A 19,972-nucleotide genomic window follows, 5' to 3' on the forward strand; every position below is an offset into this window, starting at 1 on the left:
ATGCGAGTTATCGTCCAACAACATCTGCAAGGTTGCAGGTTCCCCATCGCTGCCCTAGATGTCAGGAAGAATGGCTCTATCACAGCCATACATGTTAGCTTTCTATTTGCAAGTGAATTTCTTATATGTGAAAATGTATTCGATCAACTTGAGTCTACACCTGCAGTCTGATATGGATACAGGACACAGGCTTACCACCTGAGCCAAAACCAAACCAAAGAGGAATGGTATGCACACATGCATACCAAAGAGTATGCAATCATGTGTACAAAGATGGATAGAATATGCCAAGGGACAGGAAGGGAAGGAAAAGGAAAAGAAGCAAATTTACCTTGGAGCTTTCCATAAGCGACGAGAGAGCCGCTGAAGGTTACACCTCCGATATATGTGCCAAGGTAAGCCACAATCTTGGTGAGGTTTGCAGCTGCATCAGTATCAAAGTGAGGATACTCAATCATGTATTCAGCAATGCAGGTGAGGACAGCAGCCAGGCCAACCAAGCTGTGGAAAGCAGCCACTAACTGAGGTAAATCCGAAATCTGGATACGTTTGGCAATTGTCAGACCTGTCAAGACAAAAGTAGTAAACCATCCGATGCTGTGGTGTGTAAAGAGGAAGCTGTCCCTCAATGCAGGAACGTCCAAGCTAGAGACAGCATGCACTACAATACAAAAGCTTCTTCACCATTAGCACAAACATGCAGTCTCTGGTTTGCATTTCAAGTCAAAAAATAATAATAATAATATAGGAAGTGCTGGACACAACTGCAAGAAGGCCAGCAATGGCCAATATGGTCCCATCCAGATGTTGGGCTGCAAGTCCCATCAGCCTCAGCCAGTGTGGTCAATTGTCAGGGATGATGGGAGCTGTAGTCCAACAACATCTGGAGGGCATCATACCTGATCTAAGCAAAGTCAGCACCCATTATCCAAGAAACTAAGGAGCTTTTCCCCCCAATTATTTTCTATTCCTGACTTCAAACACCTCTACAATTTCATGGACTGTGTCCTTTAACTCTGATGATGGCTCTTACTTGTCTTGACAGAGCATATAAAGGATGTTGTTTGTTTGATCTGCATACCACCCTTCATCCAAATATCACTGCACGGTTCACAACATAAAAATACAAAATGAGAACACAAAATGCATAATAAAATGGTAAAAACAAATCAATGACCCCTCTCCCACAAGCACATTTAAAAGACTACACAACGTTTCAAAGGCCTAGTTGTAGAGAAACGTTTTCCCCTGGTGTCTAAGAAATACTTAATGAAGGCACCAGGCAAGCCTCCCTAGGGAATGCATTCCACAAATGGGGAGCCACCACAGAAAAGGCCTGTTCCTGTATTGCTGTCCTCTGGACCTCTTGTGGAAGAGGTACATGAAGAAAGGCCTCAGATGATGACCACAGGGTCCAAGTCAGTTCATATGGGGAAAGAAGGTTCTTGATATATTGTGGCCCTGAGCCATTTAAGGCTTTATAGGTCAAAACCAGCACTTTCAACTGGCTCCAAAAACTGACAGCTGGTGCAGTCAGGTCAGGATTAGTGTAATATGCTCAAAATGAGCTGAAGAACTATAAAGTAATATAAGAAACACATCTCAAAGTATTGTGAAGGTTGGCGCCAGCTCAAAGCATGAGGGGGTTCTAGTAGGCCCCATATCTTCTGATGGTGGTGGGCCCTGCTGGACTGCCTAATGTGTACAGTAGTACCTCAGGTTAAGAACTTAATTCATTCTGGAGGTCTGTTCATAACCTGAAACTGTTCTTTACCTGAGGAACCACTTTAGCTATTGGGGCCTCACGCTGCCACCGTGCCAATTCTGTTCTCATCCTTAAGCAAAGTTCTTAACCTGAGGTACTATTTCTGGGTTAGCGGAGTCTGTAACCTGAAGCGTCTGTAACCTGAAGCGTCTGTAACCCAAGGTACCACTATAATCACAAAATTTGCATCTCTTGCACCCTCCCCCGTCTTTTGCCCATGGCCCCCACTCACCACTGTGGGCTGAAAATAGTTTTCCACCCTGCTTTACCTGCTAAAAAGAAAACAAGTTTCCCCATGTCTCTAAAGCATGAAGACACCTGACAGGAAAAAAATGGCATCACCTACAGTAGGCTCAACTGCAAAAAAAAGACACTGTCCTGCGCTCAGAGTTTTTCCTAAAACCAGGTGGTGTTTTAGCTCTGCACTCACCTATGGTGCCACCAAGAGCCATTGCGCCCGACATCTGCGCCAGCAGCTCAGGGGATGGTTTTAGGCCTCCAAGAGTAGCTGCCATGCCCCCAGCAACACCTATCATGCCCAAAGCATTGCCAAGCCGAGCTGTTCCTTGGGTGGAGAGGCCAGCCAGAGCACCGACACAGCACAAGCCTGAACCCAGGTAGATCATCTTAAGAAGTGAAATAATAATAATAATAATAATAATAATAATAATAATAATAATAATAGTTTTCAAAAAAACATATAAAGCACCTGCAATTGCTAGACACTGTACTGTACAAAAAAAAGAGGGTAAAGCGGTGATTCAGGCCTCATCCACAGACTTCAAATCCAAAGACATACTTGGAAGGAGAGTAAAAGGAGAGTAAACCAGGACTGTTTGTGTATACCAAACAGAACCAGGAATGCTGAATGCCAAAGCACCCAATTTCCTGCAAAGAATGATATATTGCACTCACTGCAATTATATGGAACAACTGCAGGATTACTAAATACGTTGGCACAACTGGGGCATTCTGGCAGGAGCTGCAATGAATTTGGTTGGGGAACGGCATTCTTCACTGTGCCAAGTATAAGAACAGATCTTATCTCCCCTGAAGTCCTCCGGCTCTTGCTTTGGGCTGGGAGCCTCAGAGAAGGCAGAAGAAATGCACGTTTTTCCTGCTTGCTTCTGCCTCTCTCTGAAGCCAAGTGACAAATATCCACTTTGCCCTTCCACTGTGCAAGCTAAAGGATTCTTCTTAGGAGGACTTGGTAGAGACAGCAAGCCATGGCTGCCTACTAAGCCAAACCAAAATACGTGGGTCCTATTCTTTACTTAGAATGGGGGTTTAAGAACCCTCATCTTCTCTGCATTAGCAATTTGTTTGCATTATCATGTGCCATTCCCAAAAGTTCTGCAGTGTTTTCACCACAGAAGAATTGGGGCAAGCTGCAGCAAAAAAAAAAAATTGGGGGGGGGGGGAATGACTCTCTTAGGTAGATAGAATTCAGCCTCACACAGCATGCATTTAAAGCACACACATGCAGAAATAATCTTGGGACCGTAGTTTACACCTCTCAAAGAGATACAGTTCTCAGCACCATTTAAAAACTACCGTTCCTAGATGTTGATGGGGTGTGTGTGTGTGTGCAGTCTGTAATATGCCCCCCGAAGGCTGCCAATTTACATTTTCTGTATGCACTGAAAGAAAATGGTACCCTGGGTCCCCAAGAGATCTTCTTACCTGTTCAATGTTATACCCGCTATGGAGAGCTGCTGCATATCCTCCTATAAAAGTGCCAGCAGGCAACAGGTACAAGTAATTGTATTCGGGGGGATCAGTGGGGCGCTTGAACATATCCAGCATCCTCTGCGTGACTAGGAAACCACCTTTCCCATAAAAGAAAAGAAACGAATATTTAGATTTCGAAACCAGCATAATGGTATTATTGAATGCTAGGAAAACGGGCAATTGTTCTGAAGTTTAAGCCTCCGTTTAATAATAGACTCTCAGCCTCTCCTAGGGTGCTGGCGTGGACTGGCTGGATGCAAAGGAGTGGGGAGAGGCACCAGCTGGGGAACCCCCCCAAGGGAAGACGGCTCAGAGCCCGGGGATTGGTGGTGGGATGATGATGAGTGATCAGAGAGGGAAGAAGGGACAGACGGGGTGGGGAGGTGTCGGAAGGTGAGGAGGCAACAGGCTTGAGTGAGCAGGAAGAGTCTGCGGCAGAGGGCAGACCAGACTCAGAGGCAGGAGCAGGCACAGGAGACAGAGGCCGGCTGCTGAAAAATCCAGGGAGTCTCCCCTCTTGCTGTGACCAGCTTCCCTCAACCCCTGTTCACCCAGAACACAGAGAGAAAGGGCAGAGGAGAGATTGGTTGTGCGCAGACACAGTCCACGACTGTTTGGGGAAAACCCTGGAGAGGAGGGATCAGGCAGCTGTGGGAAGGCGGGGACCTTCAGTCCTCATAACTGCTGCATTGGGGCAAGACATACTGGGAAGAGTTGCTGGGATCACAAGGCCTGAGCTGTTTTGGTCTCTTGAGTGAAGAGTTAACTTCACCGGCACTGTGTTTTTTTATTACTGACCTACGCTTGACTCCAGCTCCTGACAGGTTCGTCCTCATGCAATTGTGAATTATTATATGATGCATGAAAGAGGGAGAGGCTGAAACCAGAAGATATGTTTAGCTATCACTGACTGGGGCATGGTCCACATGAATGGCATTGCATCAGCACATACCAAAACCAGAGGGGCAGAGGTCCAAGAGGACCTCAGTGCGTATTTGTTGGAGCAGGGGAGAAATACAATGTTGATGATAGCTTATGGATAAATAGCAGAGAAAGCCAAGCCTGGAATGGAAATGTGATAGCTCAGTGGCAGAGCATCTGCTTTGCATGCAGAAGGTCCTTTGTTCAATCCCCACCAGGTATGGCTGGGAGAAACTCCTACCTAAAACCTTCGAGATCTGCTGCCAGTCAGTGTAGACAATGCTGAGCTACAATGGTCTGGCTCAGGCTAAGGCAGTTCATGGAAAAGCTCTCCAACACTGGCAAAGTCATCCTCATCAAGGCCTCAGCTCACTGAGGAAGTTGCTTTTACCATACCGAGTTATACCCATTGGTCCATTTAGCTCAGTATTGTCTACATGGACAGTCAATGGCTCTCCAGAGTTTCAGACAGGAAGCCTCTCCCAGCCCTACCTGGAGATATCAGTGATTGAACCTAAGACCTGCATGCAAGGCAAACATGTAAGGCAAACATTCTGCCCCTGAGCTATATGGTCCTTGCTCTATAATGGTGACATTAGGACCAGTGATGGATCTTGTTGCCACTGCACAAGCTTAAGGACTCAGGTTTCTCATGAACAAATAACTAGAGGATCACAGCAATCGGTCAGAAATGTATTTCACTGCTTTCTCTCAATTTGGAGACACAAGCATACCATACCTCTTGGCCACTGCAATTTGTGACATCACTGTTTTGGTTCAACATTCCTAAAGGCAATAAGCAAGAAAGCCAAAAGATAGTCCTTACCTGCAATGTTGATAGAGGACACAAAAGCAGCAAGAACAGCAAGGCTTTGAGGCACATTATCAGGGAGATATTGTCCCCCCATCAGTGCCAATCCACCAACAGCTGTCAACCCTGTGGGGTGGAAAACAGCAGTTAAGTTCCTGTACAACAGGGGAAACTGATGCCAGTTGTTATATATGCCTCCTATTCAAAAATTGACAAACACCAACAGAGATTGTTGTGTTAGTGATCCTGTTTTTACAATGCTCTTGTTCTGGTTTCTAACATTCCTTCTACTGTGCATTAACTGTTGCCTTATGGAACTGTGAGTTTTTGACTGATAGATTGCACTAAATTTCATTCACACCAGCAGGTTTGGTGTGGCACAACAGCGAATATCATTGAACATTTCACCACCACCCAGACACAAACCCTTTAGTGTTTATGTGTATTTCTTTGCATCCATGAGTCACCCATGAAAATGGTGGGAAAGAACTGTATGCCAAATTTTCCAGGTTAGCGGGGTTGCAAATGGGTCTTTTTCCTGGAAGCAGTTAACATAGAAATGAGAGCTAAATTTTCACTAGATTTCCACAAGTGTATTTCACATTATGTGAAAGATCACACAGAACACAAAAATTATCAGGGAAAATGGAATAAGGTGCTGTCTGAATGCGTCTTAACCAGATAATACAGTACTTTCAAATCTGCATTGGACTACCCTGCCAAATGTACACTTAATGTCACCAGCAATACAGCTAGAAACTACCTACCAAATTATGACAGTGGTAAGTATCTAGATAAGGGCAGGAAACTGGATTTGGCCAGATAGTTATCTCATCAATCACCTGATCCAGAGCACTTTGCAAAAGTGTTCAGCACTTTGAAGGGGACTCTGCAAGACCCTTTTGGCTAAGCCAGGGTTTTATATGGCTGATGTTGCAAACGCTAGCCCATTCTTGGGTGACAAGAGAACTAAAACATAATTAATTCCATTTGATAATATTGCATTTTGTTAATCACTGTGTAAAACCTGGCTCCACTGTGCATAAACCTACCGATTTCCAGGCAGAATGTACATGTGATGAAATAGACTCTAGGACTCTAGTCTGTAATACCTTGTGTCCCAACAATACTTTTAGTTGGCTTTACTTATTTTTTGGTAACCATACCTAAAACCCACATTTTAGGCTTGTGAACACATTATGTGACAGCAACGTTTACCTCACAAAGAGGGAGCTACAACCCATCCTCTGGCTGTCGGTTGAGGGCACCTATATGACACACATTTCCAGATACAGGTATGTTTGGTGTCATTTACACTTTTAAGTGACAAATCACCCCTCAGAGAAATGTCAGGGTCAAAACCAAAAAAAGCAGTCATTTGTATTACCTGAGATGGCGTTCGTCACAGACATGAGTGGCGAGTGGAGTGCAGGAGTCACACCCCACACCGTGTGGTACCCAACAATCCCAGCCAAACCAAATGTTGTCACCATCTGAGTGAAAGCTGAATTTGGAGCGGCAACACCCAATCCGAGCAAGGTACTGAGTCCTGCAAGACAAGAGAGCATTAAGTCCTGCAATGAATGAAAACATATGGTAGATTTCGTGCTAAGTTTTAAACACTGACAAAATACAGCCTCCCTTTGTTTCTACAATTGTGTTCATTTATTAAATTTGTACCCCACACATTCCTCCAAAGGAGTTCAAGGTGGCTAAGACAAAGATGGCAAAGTCATTCATTTTTCTCAAAGTAGTTTTTCTAGCACTTTCAGGCTGCCTAAATAGCACATGATCCATGGGAAGTACTAGCAAAGCTAGACCTTGCTTCTGATATTTTCTGGCAATGTACATTTCATCTCTCTCCTTCTCCCGCTTAAAGGCCCAGAATGGATTAAATGGCATGATGGTTCGGAAAGCTCTATATGTATGCACACACACACACACACACACAAAGTTAGTTATTCTACCTCCACCAATTTTGGCAGTGGCAAAAAAATAAGAGTGCTGGAGTGAGCAGAGCCCATTTACCCGATAGGGATGTAAATCATTCACACACGCCAAGTCACAGAATTGATCATTTGAATGGAGTGGGGACAATAATAATGCCTCTCCTTCTCAGCTCACTGTATGGATCAACTGAGGATGGGGGCTGCAGGAATGCAAGCCACAGTTGATATGCACATGCATGCACACACACACACACCTGAGAGGATTCGCCAAGGGTGAATGACCTGAGAGGAAGAGGGAAGATTAGCTACCTGGCTCCCTATAATTTGACAGCAAGATCCATCTTTACTTCTAGACATTATTAGGCCCTGGGACATCTTTGGGTGCAGGTTCCACAGAGTGGCCAGAGTACGGCAGCTGCTTTCTCACCTGCTGTGTATGCAGAGGCAGTCGTCATTGTTTTCCTGAAGGGTGTAATGGTGGCTGCTTTTTCTGCTTCCAGCTCTGCCACAGTCTTCTGCTTCACAGGCGCTGCCTGAGGAATGTTCTTGGGAGGTGGTGCTGGAAAAATCACTTTTCCGTCCTGAGAAAAAGCAGTTGTGGTTTTATCCAATGGATCGGAGAATTTGCAATCTCCTGGGCTAAAGTGGACCCCCCCCCTCACTGCCCAGAGACATGATTTAGCCTGCCAGTTCTTAAATCCAGAGGCAAAAGGAGTAAGAGGTGTCTGTGACTATGGGATTTGCAGCACTCTTCCAGGAAGTGTCAACAAAGGTATGGACCTACAATCCTCTCCTGCCTTGACAAAGTGGTTCTCAAGCAAATCTTATCTGCTGATTGGTGTGTGTGTATATTATACTGGCAAGGAGCTATGCACAAGCATTTTTAACAAACAACAATTAACAAAGGAATAGCCAGATATAATATCTGGATAACATTGTGTGCATCTGAATGCACTGTTTAGTTCCATTCAACATGCTTGGTTCATCTGAAGCCAAAAAAGGCTAAACTGATGGATGTACCCCCAGGATTAAGTAATGCATGTATAGTGCAGTTGAACACAAATAATACTACCCTCCTTGCACATTGATGACAGATTATCCAGGGGAATTTCAAAACATTCAAAACATACAGGTGCTTCAATTCAGGTTGTAGAAAAGAAAAAAAGAAAAACAGGCTGAGGCTTGGACTCCCAATTTAAAAAATAACATAGATTAGCTTACCTTCATTACCACTGTTCCTCTTACAACATGGTCCAGGGTACCATAGTCAAATTCATCCTTTATGTCAAGGAAGAACTTATCCTTGTCCGGGCTGATGGCCTTCAGGAGCTTGGTGATGTTATTGGAATACAACGTACTGGCTTGGGTGGCCATTCTGCTGGGAAGGTCCGTATAACCTATGTGTGTAATTCCCTGGAGATACCAAAAATATGGCTTCATGAATAAGCAAGCTGAGACACAACTCCTGAAGTCAAAGTTAGGGGGGGGGGACCATTCCTAGACATCAGCATCTAAGAACATGGTACTAAATGTTGATTTTGCCAAACGAATGGGAAGGGTCACAGCTCAATGATATACCATTTGCTTTGCATACAATAGGTCCTAGGGGTCATCTCCAGGTACAGCTGGGAATGTCCCATCAGAAACCCCGGAGAGCTGCTGCCAGTCAGTGCAGACAAGACTGGCATGTGTGGGTGGGGCCCTGACTTACTCCACTTACAAAGGCTGCTGCTGAAAGCAGCTACTAAGAATATCAGGTGGCTATTAAGAAACCAGTACCTTGTGAATATAGAGTTCTCCTGGCTTTGTAGTTTCAATGTTTCCCCCAGCTTCAGCAGCTAGGTCTACAACAACTGAGCCTTCCTTCATCAATTCAATCATATCTTTCCGAAAGAGGATTGGAGCTTTTTTACCTGGGGGGGAAAGTAGGAAAGCACTGTATCAAGTACACCAAATAAGGAAGAACCAGTGATCACATTTTCCTCTAAAGCAGCAGTTCTCAACCTGTGGGTCCCCAGATGTTGTTGGACTACAACTCCCATCATCCCTGAGCTCTAGCCTTGCTAGCTTGGGGTGATGGGAGTTGTAGTTCAACAACATCTGGGTACCCACAGGTTGAGAAAGGGTGCTCTAAAGGAAGAAATTATTTCTCTTAATTTTCCCCTTGATTTGCATGTAATTCAGTAAACATAGTATTTTAGTTGAATGCATACATTTCCATACGCAACAATCTGATTCACTTCCAGATTATCCCAGATTCAATGGGAGCAAGATACATCCCTAGATAGGAAGAAGCCCTCTCCTCCACTAAAACCCTACTAAAACATCATGGGAAGTTGAAGAGTGGCCAACCTCATGAGAGGCTTGGTGCTGAGTATTCCAAATTATATCCCAAACGAGACAGCAGTAAAGTGTTATGGGCAGAAATGTACTGTACAGTGGTACCTTGGGTTACATACGCTTCAGATTACAGACTCCGTTAACCCAGAAATAGTACCTCGGGTTAAGAACTTTGCTTCAGGATGAGAACAGAAATCGTGCTCTGGCAGCACGGCGGCAGCAGGAGACCCCATTAGCTAAAGTGGTGCTTCAGGTTAAGAACAGTTTCAGGTTAAGAACAGACCTCCAAAACGAATTAAGTACTTAACCCTAGGTACCACTGTAATGGGAAGAAACCTAGCAGTCTTGCACACAAACTCAGCTCTGAGGTGGTGACTACTTTCAGCCGGAAGGTCAGCTGAAGTTAGTATCAATGGCAGATTTATACATGTCTTTTGCAGGGCTAACATCTTGGGCTCCAAATGGCACGATGCAAAAACAAGAACAATGCCAACTAACCAACAGCTTGCATTTGGACCACAGTGTGCAGAGAGAAGGAGGTTGAAAACTTCCCTCTCAGTCATGATCCTGATGAAAATCACACTCTCCTGCACTGCTAATAGCCTTCAGAAAAGACCACCCAATACTGAATGAACCTTAACACCTTCACCATGAGCTAAATACCAACACAATGAAGGAGCAATTTTGGCAAGATCATGGCTGGGTAGGGAAAGATTCCATCTCCCCTCTCTATGCATTGTGGTCCCAATAAAAATCATTGTGTTCACACGTGCCTATTATCAAAGTTTTTTAAAACATGATGTACTAGCCGGTGACGAATTTCGAGTCATGTGCTGTTTTGACGCCAAGTCAGAACAAATATCTTTGCAAATCTGCTTAAGCAAACACATTCTTTTCATTTCAACAGGAAAAGGGCTGTCTGCTCCACAGGACACCTACCAGGAATGAGAGCTGTCGTGATGATAATGTCAACATCTTGGCACTGTTTTGCAAAGAGTTTCATCTCGGCTTCAATGAACTCTTTAGACATCTCTTTTGCATAGCCTCCCTGCCCTTCCCCAGATTCTTTTAGGTCAACCTCCAAAGGCTCCGCACCTAGTGATTTGAACTGTTCCAATGCTGCAGCTCTATGAATTTGAAAAGAAAAATAAGTTTTAACAGGAAGGGTGTTGGGGAGAAACGAAAGGACAGCGTTAGTGAAGGCTCCACCCCAGAAGGCCTTTTTCCTGGGTGAAATAGGCCCACAGGGGTGGTCTAGATGGGCCAAAGCCCAGATGCAGTATAAGGAAATTCCCTGTGTTTATCTGGGACCCCACATATGACATGCTGGCCCAAACTCCTTGGCAGAAGAGATGGATACAAATGAAATAGTAAGGCTGCTAGCAATAATTTAAGATGAGTATGCACATACCTGGTATCAAACCCACGAACCACAGCTCCCATTGATTTAGCTGCTCCTGCAGATGCTAAGCCTGCGACTCCGCCACCAATGATCAGAACCTGCGGCCACAAAATAGAGTGCAGTTAAGTCACAAATCAACCGGCATCAGTTCCATGTCAATGAATACGGAATGAAAATGGTTTCCTGAGCCTGAATATTTTACAAGCGAGGTTCAAGCAGAGCCCAGCTCCTTCAGTGCCTTACCGGGGGGGGGGGGGGGGAGAGGAGTCAGCCAGTCAACGGAATAATATTTCAAACAAAAGGGCCCTTTGCAGCTTCCCAACCATCAGGTAGCTATTTTGTAAACAAGAGGAACTACTCCCAAGCACAATTGTGAGTTTTCCCTCTGATGGGATATCTGGTCACCTGTGCACATTCAGGAAGCTGGAAAAGGAGCAAACATGGAATATTCCAGATATCCACATTAAATGTGACTGTGCACATATCTCAGTTCTTTTGTCTCATTCTCACAATCCCTATTTCAGGTCTAAAAACCCAGTTCAGACATAGCAATATTCTGAAAGCATTAAGAAGTCTCATTGGGTTAAGAGTAGAAAACTCAGTTTGGCTGTTCTGTTGACAGTCCAAACAGAAAAAAGTGTTTTATCCATCTGGTTTACTGCACAAGAATGATTTTCTGCTTGTCAAGGACACCAAGTTGACCCCTTTCTTGCCATGGGGCCTCCTAGTCTTTGCTCTCTCACTCTGGGACATTCTTCTTGTCCTCTGCAGAAATAAACACATTGCTCACATTTCAGTGTGACTTCTCTGACCTTCACACATCCTTGGGACCAAGAGGATTAACATCTTCTACATCTGGTTAATACTCCACACTCCCAAACTTTTGTTCTGGCCTTCCCACAATCCCACAATGCCAAGATATAGCTAAACTTCCTCGGCATTAATCTAATCTGTATTATCCCTTAGATCTTTCTGAACAGTGCCACAGTATTTGGAAAAAGAGCAGCCAGGGCTTCTTTCCGGGTAGATTTAGAAAACCAAAAGCTGCACAGTAATCATGCACCATCTGTAAGCAGCTGGAGGAAGACAATAGCTAAATCCAGTGCAGCTTCTCCTTGGGAATGTGAAGGAGCAGCAGGGTGATAGCACTAAGCTTAAATCAGGGACTACCACCTTTCCATTAAGTACATAAGCAGCACAGTAAGCAGGATTGCATGCATATCCCACAGTTCCTTGGAACCAGGCATTATTTGCATTCAACATCTGGCAAATCTGAAGGCCTAACTACAGTGATGCTAGATGCGCCACCCAATCACGTCAGGCAATTGCCATTATTATTAATTATAATTAATTATTAATAGTAAACTAAAGTGAAGTTTTTAGCAGGACCACAGCTCATGAGGAAGGAAAATTCTAGCCTTCTCTCTCCAGCCACAATTTCCACAGAAATCACACACATGCTGCAATTAGTAATAGGGGATAAGGATTCTACTGACATTCCACTGATTCCTGTCACTAATTGTAGTGCAGGAGGGTGAATCTTCTTCTATGCATGCAGAAGCAAGACAAATTATGCAGACTAATGAAAATATATACAAGAATACTTAATTTGCATAAGTTAAAGAGACCATGGAGCTTTCCCCACTAAAAAAATCTGATTTAGTTAGTGCTGAATAAATGCAATCTGGTCAGTAAGCTTCCAAGTGATTACTACATTGCTCCTGGAAAGCCAAATCTAATCCTCTTGCAAAAGCAGTATCTGGTGCAGTATTTTGTACAGAAATACTCCAGGAACAAATTAAGCACATATTACTTGTCCTTTAATATACTTTAATGCATGGTCCCAATCTTTTCTCCACCCTTATATTGCTTTATTTATTAAAATTTATATAGTCCTTGATTCTAATGAAACCTAGAATTAATATTAAAATTATAAAAAAGTTTAACTATTTAAACCATCTAAATGATAATTAAAATGAACAGCAGATAAAAAAGTTATTAAAGCACACCAACATGTCAGGTTTGGGGCTTTCCCACTTTTAAGGGGGAAAGTGGCAAATCACACACAGAAATATCTGTGTGTTGAACTATGTGTGTATTTTGTACTTTAGGATCTGCACACAACACTTTGTACTGTACTTGTTACAACAGCACTAGTCTCAGTACAGATATTTGGACTTTATTTTACAAGCCTGTAACAAAAAGGGGGCCCGTTAAAACAAAAATTAAACCTAGAATTCTAGACATCAGCAAAGTATTGTTCTTTAGGTTGTAGTCTAGATAAAAAGCACAGAATCTCTTTAACCAAAAATGCAATTCATAAGACACATTGCGCTGTATATGAAGACCTTGTATTCCAGCAACAGCAAGCCAATTTTTATATTAAACGTCTACAATTTGAACATCTTAAACTTTGAAGGATGCCAATTTATAAGCCATTCAGCCTCAGCTGCATCCAAACAAATGCCTACGAACAGCAAAAGAAGCTATATTTGGCTCACTGAGAGATGCTAAATAAAGGGGGGGATAGTCACCCTGTGAAACAAAATTCCAACAAGTATCTATTGCAGCTGAAATGCAGTCACATCACATTTCTATCACCTGATGATTGTGCCTGCAAATAACTGCACTTGCACTTATTTCATTACCTACCTTAGCTGGAGGGACTTTGCCAGCTGCCGTGATCTGACCCGTAAAAAAACGACCAAAGTGATTGGCTGCCAACACAACTGCCTTATAGCTGTCAGAAATAAAAGAGAACACAAGCATCCGTATCATTTCCCAACCTTACATTTATTTTATTTATTTAGAAGAGGGTGTTGTTGTTTATTTTAAGATGGTAGAAATAGCAGAGGTATTCGCTGGACAAATTTGCTTGTCCAAAACATAGCCTTCTCATTTCCTCATTCCTAAGGAGATGCACAAGCTGTTGATGGCAACCTCCCTCTGATCTGGCCCATGCTCTTTGGGCTTTACAAAGTTTGGGTCAAATTTGCAGGAGATTAAAAACTCCTTTCTATGTGCAAGTATTCACCCCCGTTATTCAGATTCTTCACCTGCAAGTAATTCCTTCCTAATTCATTTCCCAGCTAATGGATCCACACCCTCAGTAACAGAGAGTGGGCTTCAGTTTCCCATACATTCTTTGAACCCAAATAGATACCAATTCTTAAATATTTTCCAAACCACATAGCTTGGCTATCTGCTTTGACTACACCTCCAGGTATATCTCCACATTTGGATATAATTACTTATCCATGGGATAGACAACATGGTGCCCTCACCATATGGCATACCACAACTTCCATCAGCCCCAGCCAGCATGCCAAAGTGTCATGGATGGTAGAAGCTATGGTCCACAACGTGTGGAGAGCACCACACGGGCTGCCCTTGTTCACAAATGAAAACGAACCTTTGTTTAGGATATGAATCCCAACCAAAACCCAACTGTCCATTGATGTAATCACACAGCTGGCTAAAACAATGTGTTTTCATACCCAGCAATGTTGGCCATGGAGCTGAGAGCATCATATCCTTGAGCAATGGTCACGCGAGGGACCTGATCCATAGCCAAGACAGTGGTTCTTCTTTCTGACAGTTTGTTCAGAAGGTCTGGGTTTTGAGCTGGGTAGATAAAACTGATTAGGGTACCAGATGACTTAAAGAGATCTGCCTCGTGCATGCCAAGAGCTGGATTCAACATAGGAGCTCTCACCTGAAATTGAGAATGTGCAAAAATTAATAAGCATCACTTAGCATTTTCATAGTGCTAAAGACTGTTCAATATGCTTCTCGGGAATCCTCCTAATAATCTAAACACCTGCATATAAAGAAGGGAAGTTTTCATTCCAATGTTGCAGAGGGACTGGTGCTAAAATAGGTAATGTTCAAACCATTTACAGATACATTGACATTCTTTTAAGTGCAAACAGCAGGTGTAGGAGACTGATGTAGCTTGGCAGTGGTGTAAGTGATCTTCAACACTTTGGCCCCTCCAGCTGCAGTCTCAGTCCAGATGAGGGGTCCAACATCTGCTATTTGCATTAGGGAAACAGTAACAGGAAGCTTTCCTTCCCATTCCAGATTGGGACTGTGGCAGAAGGCAAATTGTTAATATCCTCAATTGCACCTGCCAGGGTCCAAATCTACACCAGAATCTCATCTCTGGGAGCACGTGGGTTGCCTCACAATACCTTCTGAGTTAATAGCCCTGGGAAGATTTTGAAATGAGGGGTCATGGTTCCGAGCTCAGCCTAACAGCCACTGCAGCACTACAGCTCTCAAATACAGTATCTCAGCAATCCTCAAATAGCTCTGTGGTGCAGGCTAATATTTTTATTTTTTAATTATTTTGTTTGTTTGTTTGTTGTTTTTTACAGAAGTATGTGTAATGTCTCTCGTATTTTTTCCATGTAACATTTTTACAAATCAGTTTCATTTACTGAGACATTAGGAAGAAAAGGGGTGGAGGGGGGGAAGATGGGTGGGGTCGGGTAATTATTATCATTATTATGGTAACAAGGGAAGAATGCATTGAGGGTGAGATATAGTAAGGCCAATTCTGCGTTCCAAGTCTGAAGCAAGATTTAAACCAAGAACATCTCAATTGCCAGCTGATGTGCTTTCATTACTGCAACATGAGCTGAATAAGCGGCTGTTAACAAAATTTATAATTTCATATGTTTCTAGGCAGACCATGGCTCAGCAGTGAAGCACATGCTTTGGATGCAAAAGGTTCCCCTTTTCAAACTCTGAAATCCCCAGAATGGCAAAGAAACAATCTTGCCTGAAATGTTAGAAAGCCACTCCCAAGTCAGTGTAGATAATGTTGACCTATGGTCTGGTTTTGTATAAGGCAGCTCCTGATGCATTTCGAAATGTTTAGACTACAGGAGCCAAGACTTAGCACATCATTGCCATTCAAGAGCAGCTGCAGGAATGGACTTTGCTCAGTCGATAACGTGCCTTGTGATAAGTGCATCTGGACTGCAAGGACTGAGGTTTCCTTTCTGTTTGAGGATTTGCTCACACATGTTTTAGAAATATCATGGCAGGGAAATCCCATTCCTCACATTTATAGTGTTTAAAAAAAAACACTGTCCCTGCAGGCTGATTAAAGATCACCGATACAGCCAGCAGAGGAATCTTAATTTTTTAAAATATGGCAACTGTGGCTCATGATCACAATATATCGAAGCACATACAAAATAAAAAATATGCAATCAATATTTTGAGAAAGTTCTCACCCACGCACCATCTGTTGAATACATCTGGAGAGTTAGGATAGACGCATGAGCTGTGGTTGCCAAACGGAGGAAGGAATTAACTTATCTTCCTAGCAGCTAGTTGCATGGAAATTCTACAGACAGTGCAAGTGACTTATGCAATGAGCTACTGTACTTAACAATCCTTATAATATATAGCAGCTACTACACTGAGGCTACTTATTGAGGTCTTCTTGCAGCAACTGCAGTGAGCCAAAGGAGGACTGTGGGCAACACAAATCGCACACTCATGAATATGTGGCACTGGCTTCCTTTATATGTGAACAGCCCTGCTGCACAGATCACCATGGGCCAGTTCCATAGATCTAGCTTGGCATTTCTGGAATTCTCCCATCACTCGCTCATGCAAGCAAATACTCATATCAGTTTACTAATTGCCTTCAGATCTTTCCTAGCACAGGAAGAGCTCCCCAGTGGTAAATGGTCTGCTACACACATTCATTTACACCACACCAGTGAATCCAAGGATTCTCGCCATTCTCACATGGCAAGGGAACCTGGGCAAGCATGTGAGGCCTTGCTAGATTGCCTGCAGAAACCGTAGGCCGTATTACTGAACCTGGCATCAGTAAAGGTAAAGGGACCCCTGACCATTAGGTCCAGTCATGACTGACTCTGGGGTTGCGGCGCTCATCTCGCTTTATTGGCCGAGGGAGCTGGTGTACAGCTTCCGGGTCATGTGGCCAGCATGACTAAGCCACTTCTGGCGAACCAGAGCAGCACACGGAAACGCCGTTTACCTTCCCGCCGGAACGGTACCTATTGATCTACTTGCACTTTGACGTGCTTTCGAACTGCTAGGTTGGCAAGAGCAGGGACCGAGCAACGGGAGCTTACCCCGTTGTAGGGATTCAAACCGCCGACCTTCTGATCAGCAAGTCCTAGGCTCTGTGGTTTAACCCACAGCACCACCTGCGTCCCTGGCATCAGTAAGCTTCCTGGAAACACCAGGATCCTCTGGAATGCAAAGGTTGGAAAGCCACCACTGCACAGGCTAAAATGTAGCTCAGTGGCCTCCAAAACATAAAGTACTGGGAGTCTATATTTGGCGGGGAAACTAAGAAGACTGCATGGGCAAGTGCAAACTCAACACCTCCAAATCACAGCCTGCATTAAAGCTGCCATCTGGCAGTGAATCTGTGACACTCTGTGCCTTTGCTGCAGTCTGACTCCACCCTACAAGGTTAACTCAGCATTATTTCTCTACTCAGCAGCGACCACATAAATAGGGCATTCGTATGACAGGATGAATGGGGCAGGGGTAAGGAACCTAAGGCCAGGGGCCCAAATGCAGCCGCACAGGCCTCTCTATCCAACCCTTGGGACTGTCATAGGAAGCTGCCTATATCGAGCCAGATCAATTATCCATCTAGCGCAGTATTATCTACCCTGATTGGAAGCCATTCCTCAAGATTTCAGACAGGGAACCATCCCCAGCCATACCAGGAGATGACAGAGATTGTACTTGGGACCTTCTATCACTGAGCCACAACCCTTCCCCAAGCCACACACCCATTTTCTATGTCCCTTTGCTCAATGTTTTTGCCTGGCTGGAATATGTCCCTGGAACTATGTGGATGGCTCTTGCCTGTCTAGATGGAATGATGTGGGTGGGTGGGAATTTTTTACTTGGCTGTAACGTAGCCTCTGGTACAAAGGCAGGAGTCACATCCATTGCTATGCCCACTTTTGCCTCTAGGCATGCCCACGTGTGCCTATGGCCCCACCCACCTCTGGCTTGTGGGCCCCAGAAGCTGAAAAGGTTTCCCCACACCTGTGACAGGGAAGTATTGGAAAAAAATTCCTGAATTACCTTGACGACTAGATCAGATGCCAAGACTTCCTTCGTCCCTTGGATCTGTGCCCCTGCCTCTCTGTAATGGTCATCAGAGAATTTGGAAGCTTCTCCTGCAGTCGACTCCACAACAACGTTAAACCCTTGTTTAACCAGGGCTTGAACTCCTGCTGGCGACAAGGCAACTCTCTTCTCATTCTGAAATATCTCCTTGGGAACACCCACAGTCAGCTGCTTATATGGGATACCTGTAAATGGAAGAGAAGAAAACAGCAAATCCTTTGGTAGTTTGCAAAGGGCGGGGGGGGGGGGAGAGAGAAAGAGAGAAAACATCCTCCAATGAAAATAGTTGTTTGCATGTACAGTGGTACCTCTGGTTACGTACTTAATTTGTTCCAGAGGTCCATTCTTAACCTGAAGCACCACTTTAGCTAATGGGGCCTCCCCCCACCGCCGCGGGATTTCTGTTCTCATCCTGAAGCAAAGTTCTTAACCCGAGGTACTATTTCTGGGTTAGCGGAGTCTGTAACCTGAAGCATATGTAACCCGAGGTACCACTGTACAATGCTTCAGGCTGAAAATATGATGGACAACCATCATCCCTTTAGATACCAGTCTATAACAACTCACCAGTGCATATATGGCAGGAGTAATTCAATAAAAAAAATTAACTATTCATAGTATTGGAAAAGATAAACACATTCAAATGATTAAGCCCAATCACTCAGAAAGCAAATCCCAAGAAGCTCCATGAGCCTTACTCCTACATAAGTGTGCAGGATTGTGGCCCAAGTCCAATTTAAATAAAACAGTAAGCACTTGAGTTCTATGAAAAGTGGTTGTGTGAACTTAGTGGTAGAAGTCTAAGAATATCTTCTTCTCTCAAGTGTAAAACTTATTAACATGCATAATGTTTGGGTTTTAAAAAAATTCTACAGTCATTTGCACTTTGGGTACAATATTTTTTATAGTCTTCTTTAGCTGCAAAGGTGACGACCTTGGGATAGACTTCTTTCATTTTACAGGTGAAAAACTCCAGCTAAGAGTCCAGCAACTTGCCTAAGGCCAATTAGCAAGTCTATGGCTGAACTGGTCCTGCAGCCATTTCTCACAAGGTCATGTTCCACATGCCACTTGGCCAGGCAGCAGTGCTTCTCTTCCTCCAAAACATGTGACAAACATTCCTTCAAATGCTGTAACACCAGAAACACCAACAGCCATAAAACAGGAGTGGAGAAACTGTTGTTCCAGTCTTGGAAAACTAAAAAGGCATTTGCAGCTTTTTAGTTTAGAGAAAAAGTGACATGATAGAAGTTTATAAAATTATGCAAGGCATGGAGAAAGTGGATAGAGAAAAGTTTGGCTCCCTCTCTCACAATCCTAGGACTTGTGTTGAAAGCTGAATGATGGAGGATTCAAGCGTCCTTGTTAGTGTATAGTTAAAACTATGGCATTCACTACCACATGAGGAAGTGAAGCCCATCAACATGGATGGCTGTAGAAGAGGCCTACACAGATTCACTGAGGTAAAGGCTATCTGTGGCTCTTATTCCTGATGGCGATAAGCTTCTGAATAGCAGTTGCTGGAAACTGTAGGAGGGGAGAGGGCTCTTGTGCTCAGGACCTGCTTATGTGCTTCCCACAGGAATCTGGTTGGACGCTTGTGAGAACAGGAAGCTGGACTAGATGGGCCACCGGCCTGACCCAGTAGGGACTTACTATGTTCTCACGGCCAGAGGCACCATCTTCTCAAGATGATTGAGGGGACCTCATGTGACACACACACACACAACGTCGTGAGGAGCCAGGGGGGCAGAGCCAAAGGCCCTCTGAATATTGAGGGAGTCTGGGACCCTCAAAAAACCACTGGGGTGGTGGTGGAAGTGCCTTGGCCCCTAGGAGCTGGCGTGTATGCTTGCAGCACTTATCTGGCATGGGTGGTGCTATTCCCCCCTCTCTCTGTCTCTCCCCCC

At 44.1% G+C, this 19,972-nt stretch overlaps 1 protein-coding gene across 4 annotated transcripts in view; it reads right to left on the reverse strand.

The window, feature by feature from the left end:
- Positions 1-19,972, reverse strand: part of NNT (nicotinamide nucleotide transhydrogenase) — a 56,420-nt gene that overhangs the window by 23,221 nt on the left and 13,227 nt on the right. For all 4 annotated transcript variants that reach the window (XR_014556362.1, XM_083703433.1, XM_083703434.1 and 1 more), the window contains exons 3-15: positions 18,018-18,247; positions 14,417-14,634; positions 13,572-13,659; positions 10,929-11,017; positions 10,457-10,644; positions 8,957-9,090; positions 8,399-8,590; positions 7,605-7,758; positions 6,616-6,777; positions 5,244-5,354; positions 3,449-3,594; positions 2,196-2,391; positions 332-565 (exon numbers count right to left, since the gene is read on the reverse strand). Coding sequence is in view for 3 of the 4 variants with exons in the window: in XM_083703433.1 (XP_083559559.1) it covers positions 332-565; positions 2,196-2,391; positions 3,449-3,594; positions 5,244-5,354; positions 6,616-6,777; positions 7,605-7,758; positions 8,399-8,590; positions 8,957-9,090; positions 10,457-10,644; positions 10,929-11,017; positions 13,572-13,659; positions 14,417-14,634; positions 18,018-18,247 (2,142 nt within the window). In the remaining variant the exon portion in view is untranslated. The remainder of the gene's footprint in view (positions 1-331; positions 566-2,195; positions 2,392-3,448; positions 3,595-5,243; positions 5,355-6,615; positions 6,778-7,604; positions 7,759-8,398; positions 8,591-8,956; positions 9,091-10,456; positions 10,645-10,928; positions 11,018-13,571; positions 13,660-14,416; positions 14,635-18,017; positions 18,248-19,972) is intronic.

Source organism: Podarcis gaigeae, assembly GCF_964106915.1.
Source record: "Podarcis gaigeae genome assembly, chromosome: 11".
In the NCBI taxonomy this organism is placed as follows: domain Eukaryota; kingdom Metazoa; phylum Chordata; class Lepidosauria; order Squamata; family Lacertidae; genus Podarcis; species Podarcis gaigeae.